Raw genomic sequence first — 17,516 nt, forward strand, 5'->3', positions numbered from 1 at the left:
TGAAAATTTAAGAACTGGACCCAATAGGGCGATAAGGGCAATAACCCTTGTACATGAACATTTAGGATTTGGATCCATCAGGGCGATAAGGGAAATAGCCCTTATGTGTGAAAATTTAATAATTGAACCCAACAAGGCGGTAAGGGCAATAACCCTTGTGCATAATAAATTAAAACTTGGCCCCATGGGGCGATAAGGGCAATAGATCTTGTAGATAAAAATTTAGGAATTGGTCCCAATAGGACGATGGGGTGATAACTCTTGTGCATAAAAAATTTGAAACTTAGCCCCTTCGGGGCGATAGATTCAGTGATTTTCATGTATGAAACTTAAGAGTGCCGCCTGATAAGGGCTACTAGGTTGTTGCTCAAATGTAAATTAACAATCAACAACAATGTTTAATAGGGGCAACTTTATATACTTGCTTAACATATATCAACTAATATAAGGGCAATAGGGATAACATAACCAATACTTTAAATGTATGATAACACATGATAAGCCCCAATATGGGTGACTTGGTTGATATATTTCAAATATGGAAAGTAAAAGCTAAGCCCCATTTGGGCGATACGGTCAATAATAATCACAATATCTATTGTAGTGTAAAGGTCAAGCATGATTTTATAAAATTAAAGATAATGTTGGGCAATAGAGTCATACCTGTTTATGTGAGTGAATTGCCCCTGCATGAATGTTTCCTTGTTACGCTTTACACTACTTGATCAGGTCGGAGCGGTCCTTGTTCTCACGTAGCCTCAATCCTTGCTACTTTAGGGGCTTTGATTATTATGTCATGTGAATGAGAAGGATCAATCGGGTCATCAAGTAGGATCCAACATTTGGTTGATGAAGATGAAGATTACTCAATAGAATTGCCTACTAGTGTGGAGATCAGGGCATGGCGAAGATGGCGATGGTGGTGATTGAACTAACTGTAGTTGAAACTTTGTTGAACTCTTTTTATGTGATAGTAAGTAAGGTCTTTAGAACTTGATATTATATATCATTTCCCCCTAGTTTGAGGCTAGACCCTTTTGGCTAGGCTTAAACTTGATGTTTGTAAGACATGACTTTTTTGTATTTCTGGCCTGATTAGGGGGTTCGCCCTTTGATACTCTATCGAATGTGTCTTAATTCCATGAATTGAAAATTTCAGACCTTTGATAATTTGACATTTGGTTGACTTGAAGTGTGATCCAAGATTTTTCCTAAGCGTTGAAACCCGAGTGATGTGTACTCAATTTGTTCCCTGTTAAGGGAAAAATGGTTGGTTGATGGGGTGGGGGGATGCGCTCCTTAGAGCTGCCTACATACCCTTAAGAGGGATCAAGCCCGAATATAGTTCTAACCTGCATAGAAAGGTCAGTAATATGTGGTAGATGATATGGGTCTCGGAAGACCTTATTGAAATAAAGTGAAATTTGAGAGTAAAGGGTGAAGCGCGGTACTGCTTGAGATGTATAGCGTTCTAACTATTGTTGATTTCACGCCCGTCTCTTGCTTGTAGCCTGTAGGCTCCGTGTCGGATCATCTTGGTGACCGAATAGGGTCCTTTCCAATTCGGACTAGCTTGCCAACCCCTGCCTCCTTAGTATTTTGGAACACTTTGCAAAGAATCCAATCGCCCAGTTTGAAGGTTCGGGTGCGAGTGTTCTTGTTGTAATGTCAGATAATATTTTGTTGGTATGAGGCTATTATTATGTTCACCTTGTTCCTCTTCTCGTCGAGTAAATCGAGCTTATGGCACATGGTTTCATGGTTATCATGGTATGTGGTCAATTCATACCTAGCAGTATGCACTTCGCTCTCCGTTGGGATGACTTCTTCCATTCCATAAGCGAGAGAGAAGAGGGTTTCTCCTATTGAGGTTCTCGTGGTCGTCCGGTAAGACCATAGGACGTCGGGTAGTTCATCTGCCCATTTCCCTTTTGCTTTCTCCAATATTTTCTTAAGTGTGTTCATGATGGTCTTGTTGGATGATTCAGCTTGTCCATTCAAAGGTTTTTAATTTTCTAAGAGTGTTGAAGAATGGGTGACACCGCTCTAAGGATTTTGAAATGAACTGGCCCAACGCGGCTATCCTCCCGGTTAATTTCTATACGTCCTTCACGCATGTTGGGGACTGAATCTTCATGATGGAGTTGATTTGAGCCGAGTTGGCCTCTATGCCCCTTTGGGTGACCATGTAACCTAAAACTTTTCCTGCATTGACACCAAAAGAACATTTAGTAGGGTTAAACTTCATATTATATTCCCTGAGAATCTTGAAGGTTTGGTTGAGATGGTCGATGTGGTTCTTCGCTTGAATTGATTTGACGAGCATATCGTCGATGTAGACCTCCATCGTCTGCCCTATTAAGTTTGCAAATGTTTTGTTGACCAGGCGTTGATACGTTACTCCTGTATTTTTCAACCCGAATGGCATGAAGATGAAGCAATAAAGTCCTGTGTTGGTCATGAAGGTTGTCTTCTCCTCGTCATCAGGGTGGATTCGTATATGGTGGTACCCTGAGTAAGCATCCATGAAGCTCAGGAGCTCATGGCCGGCTGTTGCGTCCACCAACATGTCGATGTGGGGCAAAGAAAATGAATCCTTCGGGTATGCCTTGTTGAGGTCTGTAAAGTCGATGCAGACCCTCCACTTGTCATTCTTTTTCTTTACCACTACCACGTTAGCGAGCCATTCAGGGTAATGTACCTCTCGGATCAATATGTTCATCAAAAGCTTCTGGACCTCTTCGTTGATAACTTGATTTCTTTCAGGAGCAAATTTTCTTCGTCTTTACTTTCTTGGTGAACAGCCCGGTGAAGGGTTGTATACTGAAAGCAAGACTTTATGCTTATATACATTGATTCCTTAGTTCACTGTGATTCTTCTATCTGAAATATTGTTATTGCATAATCCCATTATAGTCCAATTTATCTCATACTATAGATTATATGGTGTGTTATAGATCACAGAAGATCATATAATTGGAAAAAGTTGAGATAGAAATTGAGTTCACGATCGAGGCAACTATGGATGAGTTGCTGGTTTAGATTGTAGCATAAATGGATAAATAGTTTATCTTGGCTATTTATTTATGCTAGTACCTTCGTGTATTGAACAGGATCACAGTGAGATGAATTCTTATATTCTGACTAATTAAGAATCAAGATCTCGGCGACTTAAATAGTCTTAACCTTAGTTGGATCAATCGGTGTGACTATTGCTTTGATTTATCATGGGTGAGAGTTCTCTTGAAGCTCAATATACTCGATACTTTGGGTGATAGCAATTATTATTTGACATGCGATTATATTGGAATAAGGATCTGTGTCCTGCTAATAACAGGATGATAATATCCTCTCGAGGAACTTAATAAGTTTATAGTATTAAACCCTGCAGGTGGAATTAGTTCCTATACGATAATAAGTTTAAGTGGTAGCACTCGAGATGTCGTTTATAATTAAACGACTAATTAATTAATTAATTAATTAATTGATCGTCAGAGGAATTAATTAATTAATGGATATTGGATATCTTAAACACGGGAAATAATTAAGTCTAATACTAGCCCCGACTCACCTAAAGAATAAAAAGGTAATTCAGTATTAATTTTCCAGTGGAATAAATTAATACTTGTGTCTCAATTTTATTATGGGTTAAATAGAAAAATCGAGCACTGGGAGGCCAAACTTTATTCAAGCTAGTAGATCCCCGCTTGGCCCAATAAAGGCTTCGCTCCATATGGGGCGTCCGTCCATCTATTTCTCACTTAAGCCTATGGGCTTTGTCTTAGTTTAATTAGATGATGGGCTTATTATTTAGGGTTTTAATACCCAATATAAATAATAGGTACAACCCTAATTCTAATTACTTGTGACATTACGTGAGATAAAAAAAAGAGAAATATGTGAGAGCACAGAAAGTGAGGCGGCGTGTTCCCCTAGGAAAAGGAGAGGACTTGAAGATCGTTGTCATCCAACGTCAAGTCTTGCCGTGGGAACAAGTTGGAAGATCAACACTGGAGTCGATCATTGCCGGATTTGCAAGTAAGATTCTATCCTCTTGCTATAGGCACATGGTTTTTGTATGTATTCGTTTGATATTCGAAATGGATCACGGGCACGTGAATCATATGTCAAAATATGGTTCCTTCAATTGGTATCAGAGCCGTGGTTCCAGAATTTTGGCTCTATCGGATAAACGAATAGTAAAACCATTAAGTTTTTTTTTTCGTTTTTCCTGCTGTTGTTCTTCGTGGCTTGTTGATTCGTGGGATACGTCGGTTTGACGTTGTAATTGTTTTTCCACCACGAGAAAATCTATGGTTAGATTAGTTTTTCAAATTGTATTCGTTTTCTATTGTAATCTGTTAATATGGAAAATCAATCCGGACGGTACTGCGCACGAAGAACAAAGAACAAAGAACAAGAATTGATGTTGATCCACCGGAATCAGGCTGTCGCTGCCGCGCCTCTGGTGGGCGTCGCCATTTCTGACGCGCACTAGGCCGTCTAAAATCGCATCTCCTTCTGTTTTGGCTGAATTTCAGCCGCTGCCAGATCCGCTCAACGGCGTCGAGGGTTGGGGTTGCTCCAACAACCCTTACCTGCTTGACGACCGTGCAATGAAGGTAGACGGAAAGGTAGATGGTGGAGCCATGAGTCACGGCGGTGGTGGCGTGAGCTGCAGCGATGACTGTCACGGCTGAAGTCGCCGCCGGCAGGAGTCTTGTGTGCGTGCTGGTGACCGGAGTGAAGGCAACTGGCTTGGCGGGCAGCGCGGATTGAGTTTTGATGGGGTGTAGGCGCGGGTCGGAGAGGAGATCGAACGGATTTAGTGCAACGCCTCTTCTGTGCGGCGCGTTTCTCGAGAAATGAGAATTGGGGCTGAAAACCCTAATCTGACCGGGTCAAAGATGAGGGTTGACTTGGCCTGGGTTCTGGGCCGATTATTCGCGGGTCTGGGTTGCTCCTTGCGGACCTGAGCTGCTCCTTGTGGATTCGGACCACTGCTGGACGGGCCTGGGCGGTTGGGCCGCGTGTTTTGGGCCCAAACAAGGGCTGGATCGGTTTTTTTACATGTGTTCTAGAAATGCATACTTCGGTTTTCCGTGTCAACGTGATTTAACCTATAAACCTTTTGAAGTAAAAGACTAAGCGGATAATTCAATTTTTTAAATAAAATTGATATAGACCTCCACAGTTGGTTTAAGACAAAGTAAATTGATAATTGGTGTAAACGTCTACACGAACGTGGCTTGCACTCGTTATTAATTTGCAGCTTTTATTGGTTAAACTTCTAAATTAAAAATATTTTAATCTTGTGAATAAGTGGGAGTTTTGCATGTAAACGTTCACACTATCGTGACTTGCATGTATTAATTCCTGCGAGGTATTCAGGAAAGGATTAAAATTAATTATTTTAACCTTAAGAATAGTGGGAGCTTCTCGTGTAAACGTCCACACGAACGTGGCTTGCACGAGTTAGTTTTCCATGGATTATTCTAGGAGGGGTTAAAATAAAAGATAGTCATAAAGTTGACTAAATTGTGGTCATTGCTTAGACGTTAATTTCAAGTACAACTCCCCAACGGAGTCCCTTCTTGAAATTGCGTGGTCTAGTTAAAGTCCGTTTATTGGTCCCATTTTGTCATAAGGATAAGTTGACAATGGAATGAGACCAAAGACTGGGTGTCTGGTCAAACGAAGAGCGCGTAAACGTCCACACGAACGTGGCTTGCGTGTAATTCGATTGGGCTAACGGAGGTTTCAATAATATTGTTTTATCAAAAGGTTACAATATTATTGCTACGAATCTTTATGCAATAACGTGTTTTCTAATGTGCTTTGTTTGTTTATATTTCAGATATGACTGTTACCCCGCTTTTGAATGTTTTATCTGCTAAGCCGCTTACTGGTCCGAATTTTTCGGAATGGAAGCGCAATCTGGGATTTGTCCTAGACGCGGAGGAGTATAGGTTTGTACTTACTACTCCCGCTCCTGCGAACCTTCATACTCGGTCTTCCGAAGAGCAAAGGGAGGCCCATAAGCGGTGGCATAGGGCGAATAATATGGCGAAAGCTTATATTATGATCACTATGTCTTCTGCGTTGCAGCTGGAACATCAGTCGTTGGAGACTACGGCTACAATTATGAGGAACCTCGAGGAGCTCTTTGGGGAATCGGACCGATCAGTCCGTTTTGTACTCATGAGGAAACTCATGTCTTCAAATATGACAGAAGGTTCGTCTGTGCGCGAGCACGTGCTTGGAATGATTAATCATTTCAATGAGCTGGACGTGCTCGGTGGAAGAATCGAGGATGCTACTAAAGTAGACATGGTTCTTCACACTCTGCCCAAATCCTACGAAAACTTCCGACTCAATGCTGTAATGGGCAAGAAAAAATTCACTCTAAATGAACTGCTTAATGAGTTGGTAGCGGCCGAGGGGGTCATGGGAAATAGTCCACAGGCTTTGGCCACTGCCACAGGACCCAGTTTTTCACCGAAAGGTAGGAAGAAGAAAGGGCCCCATGGCAAGAAAGGCCAAGCAAAAGGTGGGAGCAAGAAGAAGCTAGGCCTGACCGGAGGCGTTGGCAAGCCAAAGGGGAAAGGAAAATGCTTCAAGTGCAACAAGTAGGACATTGGAAGTCTGACTGTCCCATGATGAAGAAAGCTCAAGGTATTTCTACTGCTCTTGTAACAGAAACATACTCAGTTTCGAGATCTTCCCATCAATGGGTTGTTGACTTGGGTGCAACTGACCATGTTTGTTACACCTTGCAGGGGTTCCTGCGGACAAGGGAGCTTAGTGGAGGCGAGCTGGCACTCTCCATGGGAAATGAAGCAAGCTTACCTGTTGTTTCAATTGCAGATGTGAATTTGTTGATTGATGGACATGTTTTGGTTTTGAGAGATGTACTCTATGTTCCGGATTTTCGAAAAAACTTGATTTCTACCATTCAATTACGCAAGTATGGATATTCTGTTCTTTTAGAAGACAGTGCAGTATTCATTAAAGATGGTCATTAGAGAAATCTGTGAGAGCACAGAAAGTGAGGCGGCGTGTTCCCCTAGGAAAAAGAGAGGACTTGAAGATCGTTGCCATCCAACGTCAAGTGTTGCCGTGATAACAAGTTGGAAGATCAACACTGGAGTCAATCATTGCCGGATTTGCAAGTAAGATTCTATCCTCTTGCTATAGGCACATGATTTTTCTATGTATTCGTTTGATATCCGAAATAGATCACGGGCACGTGAATCATATGTCAAAATATGGTTCCTTCACCCGGATCAACCTGTAACCTATGAACAATAACACTTGGGTCAATCCCCGTCATGTCCGCGTTGGATCAAGCAAAATAATCATAGTGTTGAGATAAGAAATTGATAAGCTACTCTCGAGAGTTAGGGTCAAGTTGTGCTCTAATCCGAACTTTGTGGTCCGGATGGTCCATGTGGATTTGGACTTCTTCTATCTCTATAGCGTCTTCCTCAATCAGACTACGTGGTCATTTTGGGAGAACGGGTCGATCAGGTTGATCTGCTATGACAGCTTTGCTGCTTGGATAACTTTGGGGCAGGCTAGTGGGTTGCGACTCCTCTTTGGGCTTATCTGGTCGTACAGGTTTATCTGATGGGGATGGTTGATCCATCTTTCGGTGGGTTGAACCATCTTGCTGTAATTGCTATTGAGTGGTTTTCTTTGTCTTCATGGTCGTTTGGTAGCATGCCCTTGAATCTTTTTGCTCGCCCCTGATCTCCTTGATGCCCCATTTAGTTGGGAACCGAATTACTTGGTGGTAGGTAGATGGCACTGCTTCCATATCATGGATCCACGGTTGACCCAAAATGACGTTGAACGCGGAAGGGGCATTGATCACTAAGAACTTGGTTGATTGATTCACCCCTTCGGCATAGACAGGAAGGTCAATCTCCCCCATCGTGGTCTTGGTCTCACCACTGAAGCCTATAAGCACCGCAAATTTTTTTATTATTATTTTGGACTCGTTTAAGCCCATCTCCTTGAAAGCATCAAAAAACAAGATATTGACAGAACTACTATTATCGATTAGAACACGCTTGGTCAAACAATTTGCAATAAAAATTGAAATAACTAAAGCATCATGATGAGGGCGAAGAAGCTTGTCTGATTCAGTAGTATGAAAATTGATTGTTTAGGTCGAAAGGGTTGAAGCGGCCTGGCAGGGCATTTTGGTTTCCGCCTTGTTAGACTTGGCTTGTTGAGTATGCTTCTTTGCTGCTGAATGAGTGATCCCGCTTACTTTAGAGCCACCAGATATCACATTCACTATTCTTTCATGAGGTGGTGGGTTTGGCAGTGTAGCCTCTCTATGGTCATCATGTCTATCTCTTCCTTGTTGTAGGGTTTGAGGGCGATGCAATCCTCCGTTTGATGCCCATGGTCTGCATGGAACACACACCACTTGGACATGTCCCTCTGGTCGGCTGGGGCCCTCATCCTCTCTGGCCATTTGACCTTGTTGCCCAGGTTCTTCAATGCTTTAACTGCTTTGGCGGGGGAGATGGATAAGGTATACTCTAGAATCTTTGCTTTCTCACGGGGGCGTGTGTCGGGTGCCCTATCGTACTCATCCCTTCCTCTTATTTGTCGATAAGATGGTGGATATGGTTCAGCATGTCTGTCATGACCTGATCTCCTATCCACCCGATGGTCTTTTTCGGGTCTACTAGGTAGGAAGACCCTCTGCATGTTGTATTGGTCTTCCTCCCACTTAATCTGTGCCCAAGCATGGATCAGCACATCCTCCATGGTTTTGCATGGATACTTGGTGAGAGTCTTATAAAGATCCGAGCCGAGAAATAGACCCTTGCGAAAGGCGGTGACAGCGGTTTGCTCGCTACAGTTGGTGATTGACATTTTCTCCTAGTTGAAGCATCCAATGTAGTCTCGAAGGGGTTCTCCATGTCTTTGTACAATGGCGTACAGGTCTTCTGAGATCTTCTTTAGTTTCCTTCTACTTGCATAACATGCATGCCTCCCTCATGTCACGAGGGATGGCCACGGTGAACATCCTCTGGCGATATTGGGCAATATGGTCATCTGGGTCAGATGCACCATCGAACATCTTCATGTGAGGGAAGCTGAATTTCCTCGGCATTTCCACCAAGGCTATTTCATCCATGAAGGGCAAGTCAACATAACAGCTCTCTACACTTTTCTTGATTGGGACCGGGACTCCTGGGATTCATTGGATGATGACCTCCATATCCGCCAATCTTCTACCCAAGGCGGGGTCTAAATTTTGGAGGGTGTTGGACATGCCCTGTTGACCTAAAATGGTCAATCTTGAATGCTGCCATTATGACCAAGTGGACCTGTTCGCCTTGCTCCATCTGATTGACCCGTTGGGGTATCACGCATTTGGTCACCTTCGTGTGGTCCTGTTGCCACAACATGCCCCTGGGTGATATCGGTCCAGCCTATTGGGGTAGAATGGTCCATTCCCCCAGCCGTCAGGTTGACCTGAGTGAGGGCTCTCATTACGTTTATCCCGGTTGTCCCAGTTGTTTGGTCCAAGACGGGTGTTTCACCTGCATTCACATTAAGATTACCCGTGTTAGGATGAATAACCTCCGATCTATTATTTTTTACCGAGGATGAAGGGTCAGCTGGATTGATCTCAATTCCATTTGGTGTGAGCGGGATGTTCTCAATATCTATCATGGGGTTAACAAGAATCTGAAATCGGTCAGAGCATTGCGTTTGAATTGGCGGAAGCGTTTGGATCTGGGTGAGAGCGTTCAGTCGGGCAAGTAGCTCTTGGTTTTGTTTTTCCACAACAACAGACTCTCCCTTTCCTGGGCCATCTGGTCCATCAAAGCATTGAGCTTGGCGCCCATCTCCACTTGGGCCAAAAACTCAGTTTGTGAGGGAGCATCGGTCATGTCGCGTGTGTCGTTTGGGGTACTTATGGTAGAGCTCAATGAGTGTTCGTTGGGAATGCTTGATTGCTAGGGCCACACGGTAGGCGCCAAATTGTTGGGGATGAATCCAACAATTACGAATAAGGACGTCGGGGTCGTCCGATACGATGGGCACTAGCAACCCGAAACACAAACAACGTTAGAGCCCTTCTTGGAGCACCGGTGGGGGTGTCGATGGAAGGGCCTCCGACGCTCAAGTCAGTAAACAATAAAAATCGTATTGCAAGCAATTGGAAGTAAATGAAAGAGTAAATCGGGTTGATCTGGTCGACGGAGTTGAAGGCAATTGAGCAATGAGCGAGGGTCGTTGGGTCGTCCCGATTGATCTGATCACCAAAAAACCTAAGGCTGAGAGCGTGGAGACGGAATAGTGCGAGTGGGGAGAGAAGAGTTAGAGAACGTGTTGGAGTGCGAATGATCGTATCTATTGACCTAATTGGTCTTTATATATACCTTGATGGCTTGATGACTAGGGTTTTGCTGACACGTCTCCCTCAACTCCAGTTGTTCCGATATTTGTGGGGTCGACATCCCTAATTAGTTTCTGTCTTCTTTCCCAAGTCGCTGCCCTCTCTAGGGTTTGGGTCGATGAGCCTTAATGACCTTGCATTCGGTATTGACCCTGATGACCTAGGATTTGGGCTATTTTAATTGAAATTAATTTGATCTTTTTAATTGGACCAACCAATGGGCCACAAATATTTATTTAAATGGGCTGTACGAAATTTGTCCACTACAGCCTCTTCTTTCATTTTTTTGGGCTAATACCCTTTCTCTCTTGTTTTTTTTTTTTTTTTTTTGCAATCTTAATTGATAATTATTATTATTATTAGAAAATTATCCATTTTGGTGCATCAAGATTGTGACATGTGGACTATCCAATTTTCTTTTAATCTGAAATTTATTTAAAATGCATATTATATATATAAACACAAATATCTATAACTTTGCACATAAAAATGCATTTCATTGTGACAACGTCATGCATATTTTTGTGTGCAAAGTTATGCATAATTGTGTTTTACATATATTCATTTTTGTGTAAAGTTATACATCTTTTTGCGTTTATATATATGCATATTTGTGTTCAATTATATGCGTACATGATATCTTTCCTCTATATATACATATGTAGACACATACATCATGCAATGCATTTTGCGTGCAAAGTTATGCATGTTTGTGTTTTATATATAGTGACAGAATATAATAAATCTATTATAAATATAATAAATCTAGAAACATACCCTGTTTTACAAAAGTTGGTTTACCTATTATATTCCTCATATATACTTAATTCAACGTTAATTTTTATTATTTAATATATTATAAATATAATAAATCTAGAAACATATTATAATTTATCTTTTATATTTTAATAATTATTTAAGTAGTATTATCAATTAGAACTCTTCATCTACATAAGTTATTATTTTTAATAGTTTTATTAAAAGTTTAATTTTGCTAGAATCCTTGAAATTAAAATAATTATATAAGGATGAAATATAGAAAATAAACTTGAATTTTAATCAATCTTCTTTTCTTTTTGGTCGTGTTTTTAGAGTAAATTTAGATGAATTTTTTCAATTTTATGAGTTTTATTATATTACAATTTTCAAACATTATCCAAAATGTGTAAAATGTACGAAATGCCCAAAAAAATGTCTAAAATGTTCGTTATTATGCTTGTCTTTTAATAAAAAGCTGTCTAAAATGTACAGCATGACCAAAAACAAATTCCTGGGGGCTACCGCCCCCGAACCCCGTACAAATTCAACTCACTCTCCCCCTCCTCCCCCAACTTAATTCCTGGCTTCGCCACTGGTTATATATATATATATATATATATATATATATATATATATATATATATATATACATATACATATATATGGGAAAGTTCTATAGAAACACAAAGTTAGGCAGAGAAAGGAGACGAAATATCGTACGTTGATTTTAGCACATCTAACGGCAGTCATTTAATCTAATTATATGCGGTATTATATACTCAAAAGGTTATGATGGTATTTTCCTAATTATTCTAACCGATTGTTACCTTAATTATATATAATCAAATCTGTTTTACTATGGAAGATTTGATATGCAGATACGTTAGAATCATTATTCATTAAAGGTTCTCTCTCTCTTTCATAACACATATTCTGTAATGCTAGAGATGCCCACCTATAGTACTTTCATTGTCCATTGAAGAAAAAATCCAGAAATTGAGTTAATTTATATATATATATATATATGGTTGAATCTCAAGTATTAAATATAATAAAAATTTAAGTTGAATATTTTTATTTATATAAAATTGATACTAACTCAATTATCATATTTATAAATATAATAAAAGTTTATTTTTAATTGAACAGATTTGAATTGAATATTGAAAAAAAAATAGAAATTAATTCACAATCAAAAAATGATATTATGAAAGGCAAAAAAAATGAAAACTAAAATAAAAATAGTTGAAAAATAGATTTATTCAAAAAAGATGAGAGAAAGAGATAAATTGTTAAAATTTTAATCTTTAAATAAATATAAATTTTACATTTTAAATCAAATATTTACTTGAAATATTTTAAATCAAAGATTTTTATCGTGATCCTAAATTTGATATGCATCTAAATATTTTATAATTAGTCAAATTTAATAATTTTAATAAGAAATATAACAAAAAAAGAAGATGAAGAAAAAAATAAAAAGAAAAAATATAGTTACAAATAAAAGGGTTCATCATGATTCAAGAAACTGCCCAACAAATGAGGAACCGAGTCTTACTTCTTAATATCATAACATTTTGTTATATTTTTCCCATCTTATGTTAGTTTTGAGTTATATTAAGAGTTGTGTGATGTACTTGAACTGCAATCTGATTTATATTTAAATGAACATTTTCTGCAACCTTTGCTGCCAGCAGGTAGTTTCAAACGAGTAATATTTACATTATGGTGAGCATTCATTTATATGAATTATCTAAATTATTTTATTTTAGTTACAATACCGTGGTACATTTCTAGGTTCACTGAAGGAGCTATCATCAGATAGATATTTTAAATATTGAGCATCAGCGATGCCAAACTGTTTACTAACTTTTCATGTATCCAGCCGCTTCAAGTTCATTTTGTGGATTGCATTCAGTCGCTGAATTTAGGATAATGCTAAAGACATCCAACTTTAGCTATATGAATTTCATGAATATATGAATTTTCAGTTAATTCGGCTTGCTTCAGGAATTTCATGAATATAAGAATACCCTTTCAGTGTTACTATTAAAATTATTATACATTTTTAAATGTTAATTAAAAATAAAATAACTTGAAAGACAGTATTTCACGATCAAAAAAATAGTTTAACTAATCATTTATCAATATTGTATGACTAGGAGTATTCAAATAGTTTAACAATTCATTTCGATTAAAAAAACTTTATAAATGTTCATTCAATTACAACGAACATGTACACCAATGTATAATGAACATCATTAATAAACCAGACATAACAAAATAAATGGAACGAAACATGAGCAGAACGATTATATATATGATAATGGACATGAAACACTTATCAATGAACAATGACAAGTGATATAACTTAATCATTTATTAATATTGTATGACTAGGAGTTTTCAAATAGTTTAATTATTCATTTTGATTAAAAAAAATTATATATATATGTCCATTCAATTATAGCATTGTGTTCATTAAAATATTCACTCAACTAGAACTAAATGGAACTATACACCATATATAACGAATATCATTTATAATTCAGACATAAAAAAAAAATGGAACGAACATGAGTGGAATTACTTTGATAATGCAAAACGATTATGTATATGATAATGCCCATGAAAATACTTATCAATGATAAATAACAAGTGAGCTACTGTAATCATTTATGAATATTGTAGGAATAGGAAAACGATTATATATATGATAATGCACATGAAATACTTATCAATGATAAATAACAAGTGAGCTACTATAATCATTTATGAATATTGTAAGAATAGGAAATTTCAAATAGTTTAACTATGCATTTTGATTAAAAATATTTACATATATGTATGTTCATTAAACTATATGTCTATGTTCATTCAACTATTCATTTTCATTAAAAATATATACATATATATGTTCACACAACTAGAACGAACATGTACAATATGTGTAATGAACATCATTAATAAAGCAGACACAAAAAATAAATGGAACGAACATGAGCGGGATATGTCCATCATGAGATTTCGACCAAAACGATTATATATATGATAATGCACATGAAATACTTATCATCAATGAACATGTATTGTAGAATTATTCTATTCCAGTTAATTAAACACTTTGATTTATGTAAAAAAAAAAAAAAGTACTTTATGGCAACCATTCACACAATTTGGATTAGTTGAATATTTAAATTTTTTTTATATATGCATCATATAGTAACAAATATTTTTTCCTATCTTTCAAAACAAACGAACATAAGAGCAATATATAATGAACATATTAATAATTACTGTATATTCGGAATATGTTCACCACAATTCCAGATACGTGTTTTTTTTATGTTACAAAAAACAAATTAGTTAGCTTATATCGAATGAATTTAACTATCTATTTTCATGAAAAAATAATATATTTAAATTCAACCTCAACGAACAATAATAAGTGAGATACCGTAATGATGTTCGAATATTGTATGACTAGGAGTTTTCAAATAGTTTAACTATTCATTTTGATAAAAAAAAGAAAAAAAATATGCATTCACTCAACTATAACGAACATGCACACCATGTATAACGAACATCATCACCACTGCAGACATAAATTTTTAATGGAACGAACATGAGCTGAATATTTAACGATCACGAGATTCCGAGCAAAACGACTATACATATGATAAGGCACATGAAATACATATCAACGAACATGTATTGTCCATTTAACTATAGCATTGTGTTCATTAAACTATTCACTCAACTAGAACTAAATGGAACTATACACCATGTATAACGAACATCATTTATATTATTAACTTAAATTTTATTAAAAAAACAAAGAGAAAACAGAGAAACCAAAACCCTTGAAAGCACAGAAAAAGCAGACTAAGGGCCGAGCCTCGTTAAAACCTTGATAAGAAAACCCGAGAGGGAAAACCTTACCAAGGAAAAAAGAGTACTCGTACGAAAGAGATGCAAGGGAGCTGAGATGGAGTTATTTCAGAAGCTCCGGCCGAACCATTGCCCCTAAATAACCCCGGCTCCCAAGCACCGAAACAAAGGAACGAAAACAAAACCAACAACAGTTGACAGCAGCCCAACCCCAAGCAAAACTAAGAGCTGAAAAACAAGAAACAAAAAATGAGAAACAGAAACTCTCCCACCAAGCATGCCGCCATGCACACTGAAACATCCATCGCTCCCAACCGAGCCTCCAACGCCCTCCATGCACATCAAACCATGCACAACAGACGCACATAGCCCAACATCCGCCCCCAACCCAAACCAAACGCCGCAGGCGTCCAAAACACAGCAACGCCAAAGCTAAAAATGAGAGACCGTACGCATGTGGCTATGACAAGACATATCCTGTCGAACAGCTGCTTGGATTACCTCGATTTCGTGAGGCCACCATCCCTCCTGCCGATCATTATTAGCGAGAATATCAGCCACTTTATTCCCTTCCCGGAAGATGTGAGTCACATGAATCACGAAACTCTTAAGAAGTAATAACACTCTCTTCCATTGAGCTGCGAATCGCCAAGGAACAGCACTTGAACGGGATTGCAGTAGCTGAACAATATAAGTTGAATCCGATTCGATCCATAAATGATGCCAGCTGCGTGAGTGAGCAATTTTAATTGCCGTGATAGCAGCAAGGAGCTCCGCTTCGAAGGCGAAACCGATACCTCCTTTGATATGGAAGCAACCCCGAACCCAGCTAAATTTATCTCTGAACACTCCACCAGCTGAAATTTTTCCCGGAGCGCCTAACGCCGAACCATCAGTATTAACTTTAATCCAGTTCTGTGAAGGAGGCCACCAGTAGACGTTAACAAACTCAGGAGGCGTAGCCGCCCTCGCTTTAATGTTAATTTTCCGAAGAATCAGTAACTCCTCACAAGAATTCCGCATGTGCCCCACTTTCCTGAAGTTACACTCCGTCTCCAAAAAAGCAACTCTAATCGATTTTAAAACGCACCTCCAACTGAATTTTTCCTCCTCAAAGATGCAAGAGTTCCTGTGTCTCCAAATACTCCATAAACAAGTGATGATGCCAACTTTCCAATAGCACGCCAACTGCTTACTCATATCTTGCTGGTTCCAGGCCGCAATAAGGAAGCTGTGAATGTCAACGCAGCAGAGCAGATAAGTACGATTAAACCAGTCCAGAAAATTGCTCCACACCATTTGAACCTTAGAGCAACTCCAGAAAACATGATCCATGGTTTCCCCTCCGTCCATACAGAGCGCGCAATGATTTGGCATAATGAGCCCATATTTAATGAGCCGATCCAAAGTCGGCATACGCTCATGAAGGATACGCCAGCAAATAAGAGATCTCCTGATAGGAATATGCTTTTCCCAGAGCCAGCTTCCCCATTTAACCTTCGAAAAACGATGGCAATTTTGTTCAAAAGCAAGAGCAGCTGTTACATTACCATTAAGAGATGGCTTCCAAAATCTCGTGTCTTCGTCATCTCCGATAGGAAGAAGGAGAATATCACAAACGATCTCTGGGAAGGAATCCACAAAAGATTGTGTAAAATGCCAAATCCCATCGTGAAAATAGTCCTCCACCGAATGGGAGAGAAAATCATGCACGTAGCGGGGCACTCCACATTTATCCGCGACACGATATCCTAACCAATCATCAGTCCAAAAATTAATGTGAGTTCCAGTACCAATATAACAATAAGAGTCATGAAGTAACTGACTGATCTCATTACGAAGACCATTCCACACCGAAGAAGGAGCCATCACCACTCTCGACTGCCCAAAAGGCTTGAGATATCTTTCTTTCATCAAATTATAGCCAAAACCTTTCCCACATAAAACGTTCCAAGCTCGTTTCATAAGAAAGGAGCGATTCATAGTAGTGAAAGAACGGATGCCCAGCCCTCCCTCCTCCTTGATAGCGCAAACCCGCGCCCAAGCCACCGTGCAAACTGGGATTTTATCAGCATCCCCGGTCCATATGAAATTGCGACACTTCGCATCTAACTCCTTGAGCAACGTACGGGGCCATCTATAAATCATCATAGAATGAGTTAAAGAACTTTGGATCACCGATTTAACCAAGCAAACTCTACCCGCCATCGAAAGTTGCTGACCGCGCCATCTAGAGAACTTATTCACAATCTTATAATGAATATTCCGAAGATAGGAAGAGCGAACACGCCCCACAAAGAGAGGAACGCCGAGATAAGTGCAAGGCAACGAACCAATCTTAAAATCCACCGTGAACCCAATCGACCGCCTGAGATGAGAAGGCACTTTATCCGAATAGAAGATGCTAGACTTTGCGGGGCTATAAATGTCACAG

General features: G+C 39.0%; 1 protein-coding gene across 1 annotated transcript; it reads left to right on the forward strand.

Moving 5' to 3' along the window:
- Positions 1–6,063: 6,063 nt before the first annotated feature.
- On the forward strand, positions 6,064–7,752 carry LOC130995216 (uncharacterized). The gene is made up of 2 exons (XM_057920450.1): positions 6,064–6,381; positions 7,621–7,752. The coding sequence occupies exons 1-2, from the start codon at positions 6,064–6,066 to the stop codon at positions 7,750–7,752; spliced, it is 450 nt and encodes a 149-aa protein (XP_057776433.1).
- Positions 7,753–17,516: the final 9,764 nt, after the last annotated feature.

The sequence above is a fragment of the Salvia miltiorrhiza genome, chromosome 1 (assembly GCF_028751815.1).
Source record: "Salvia miltiorrhiza cultivar Shanhuang (shh) chromosome 1, IMPLAD_Smil_shh, whole genome shotgun sequence".
Taxonomy (NCBI): Eukaryota; Viridiplantae; Streptophyta; class Magnoliopsida; order Lamiales; family Lamiaceae; genus Salvia; species Salvia miltiorrhiza.

What these genes read in the sequence shown, in the direction of transcription:
- LOC130995216 (XM_057920450.1), top strand. Translation starts at nt 6,064, where the DNA reads ATGGCGAAAGCTTATATTATGATCACTATGTCTTCTGCGTTGCAGCTG. An exon ending in AAAACTTCCGACTCAATGCT is followed by an intron (nt 6,382 to 7,620) that starts GTAATGGGCAAG and finishes CTGGTCGTACAG; the next exon opens with GTTTATCTGATGGGGATGGT.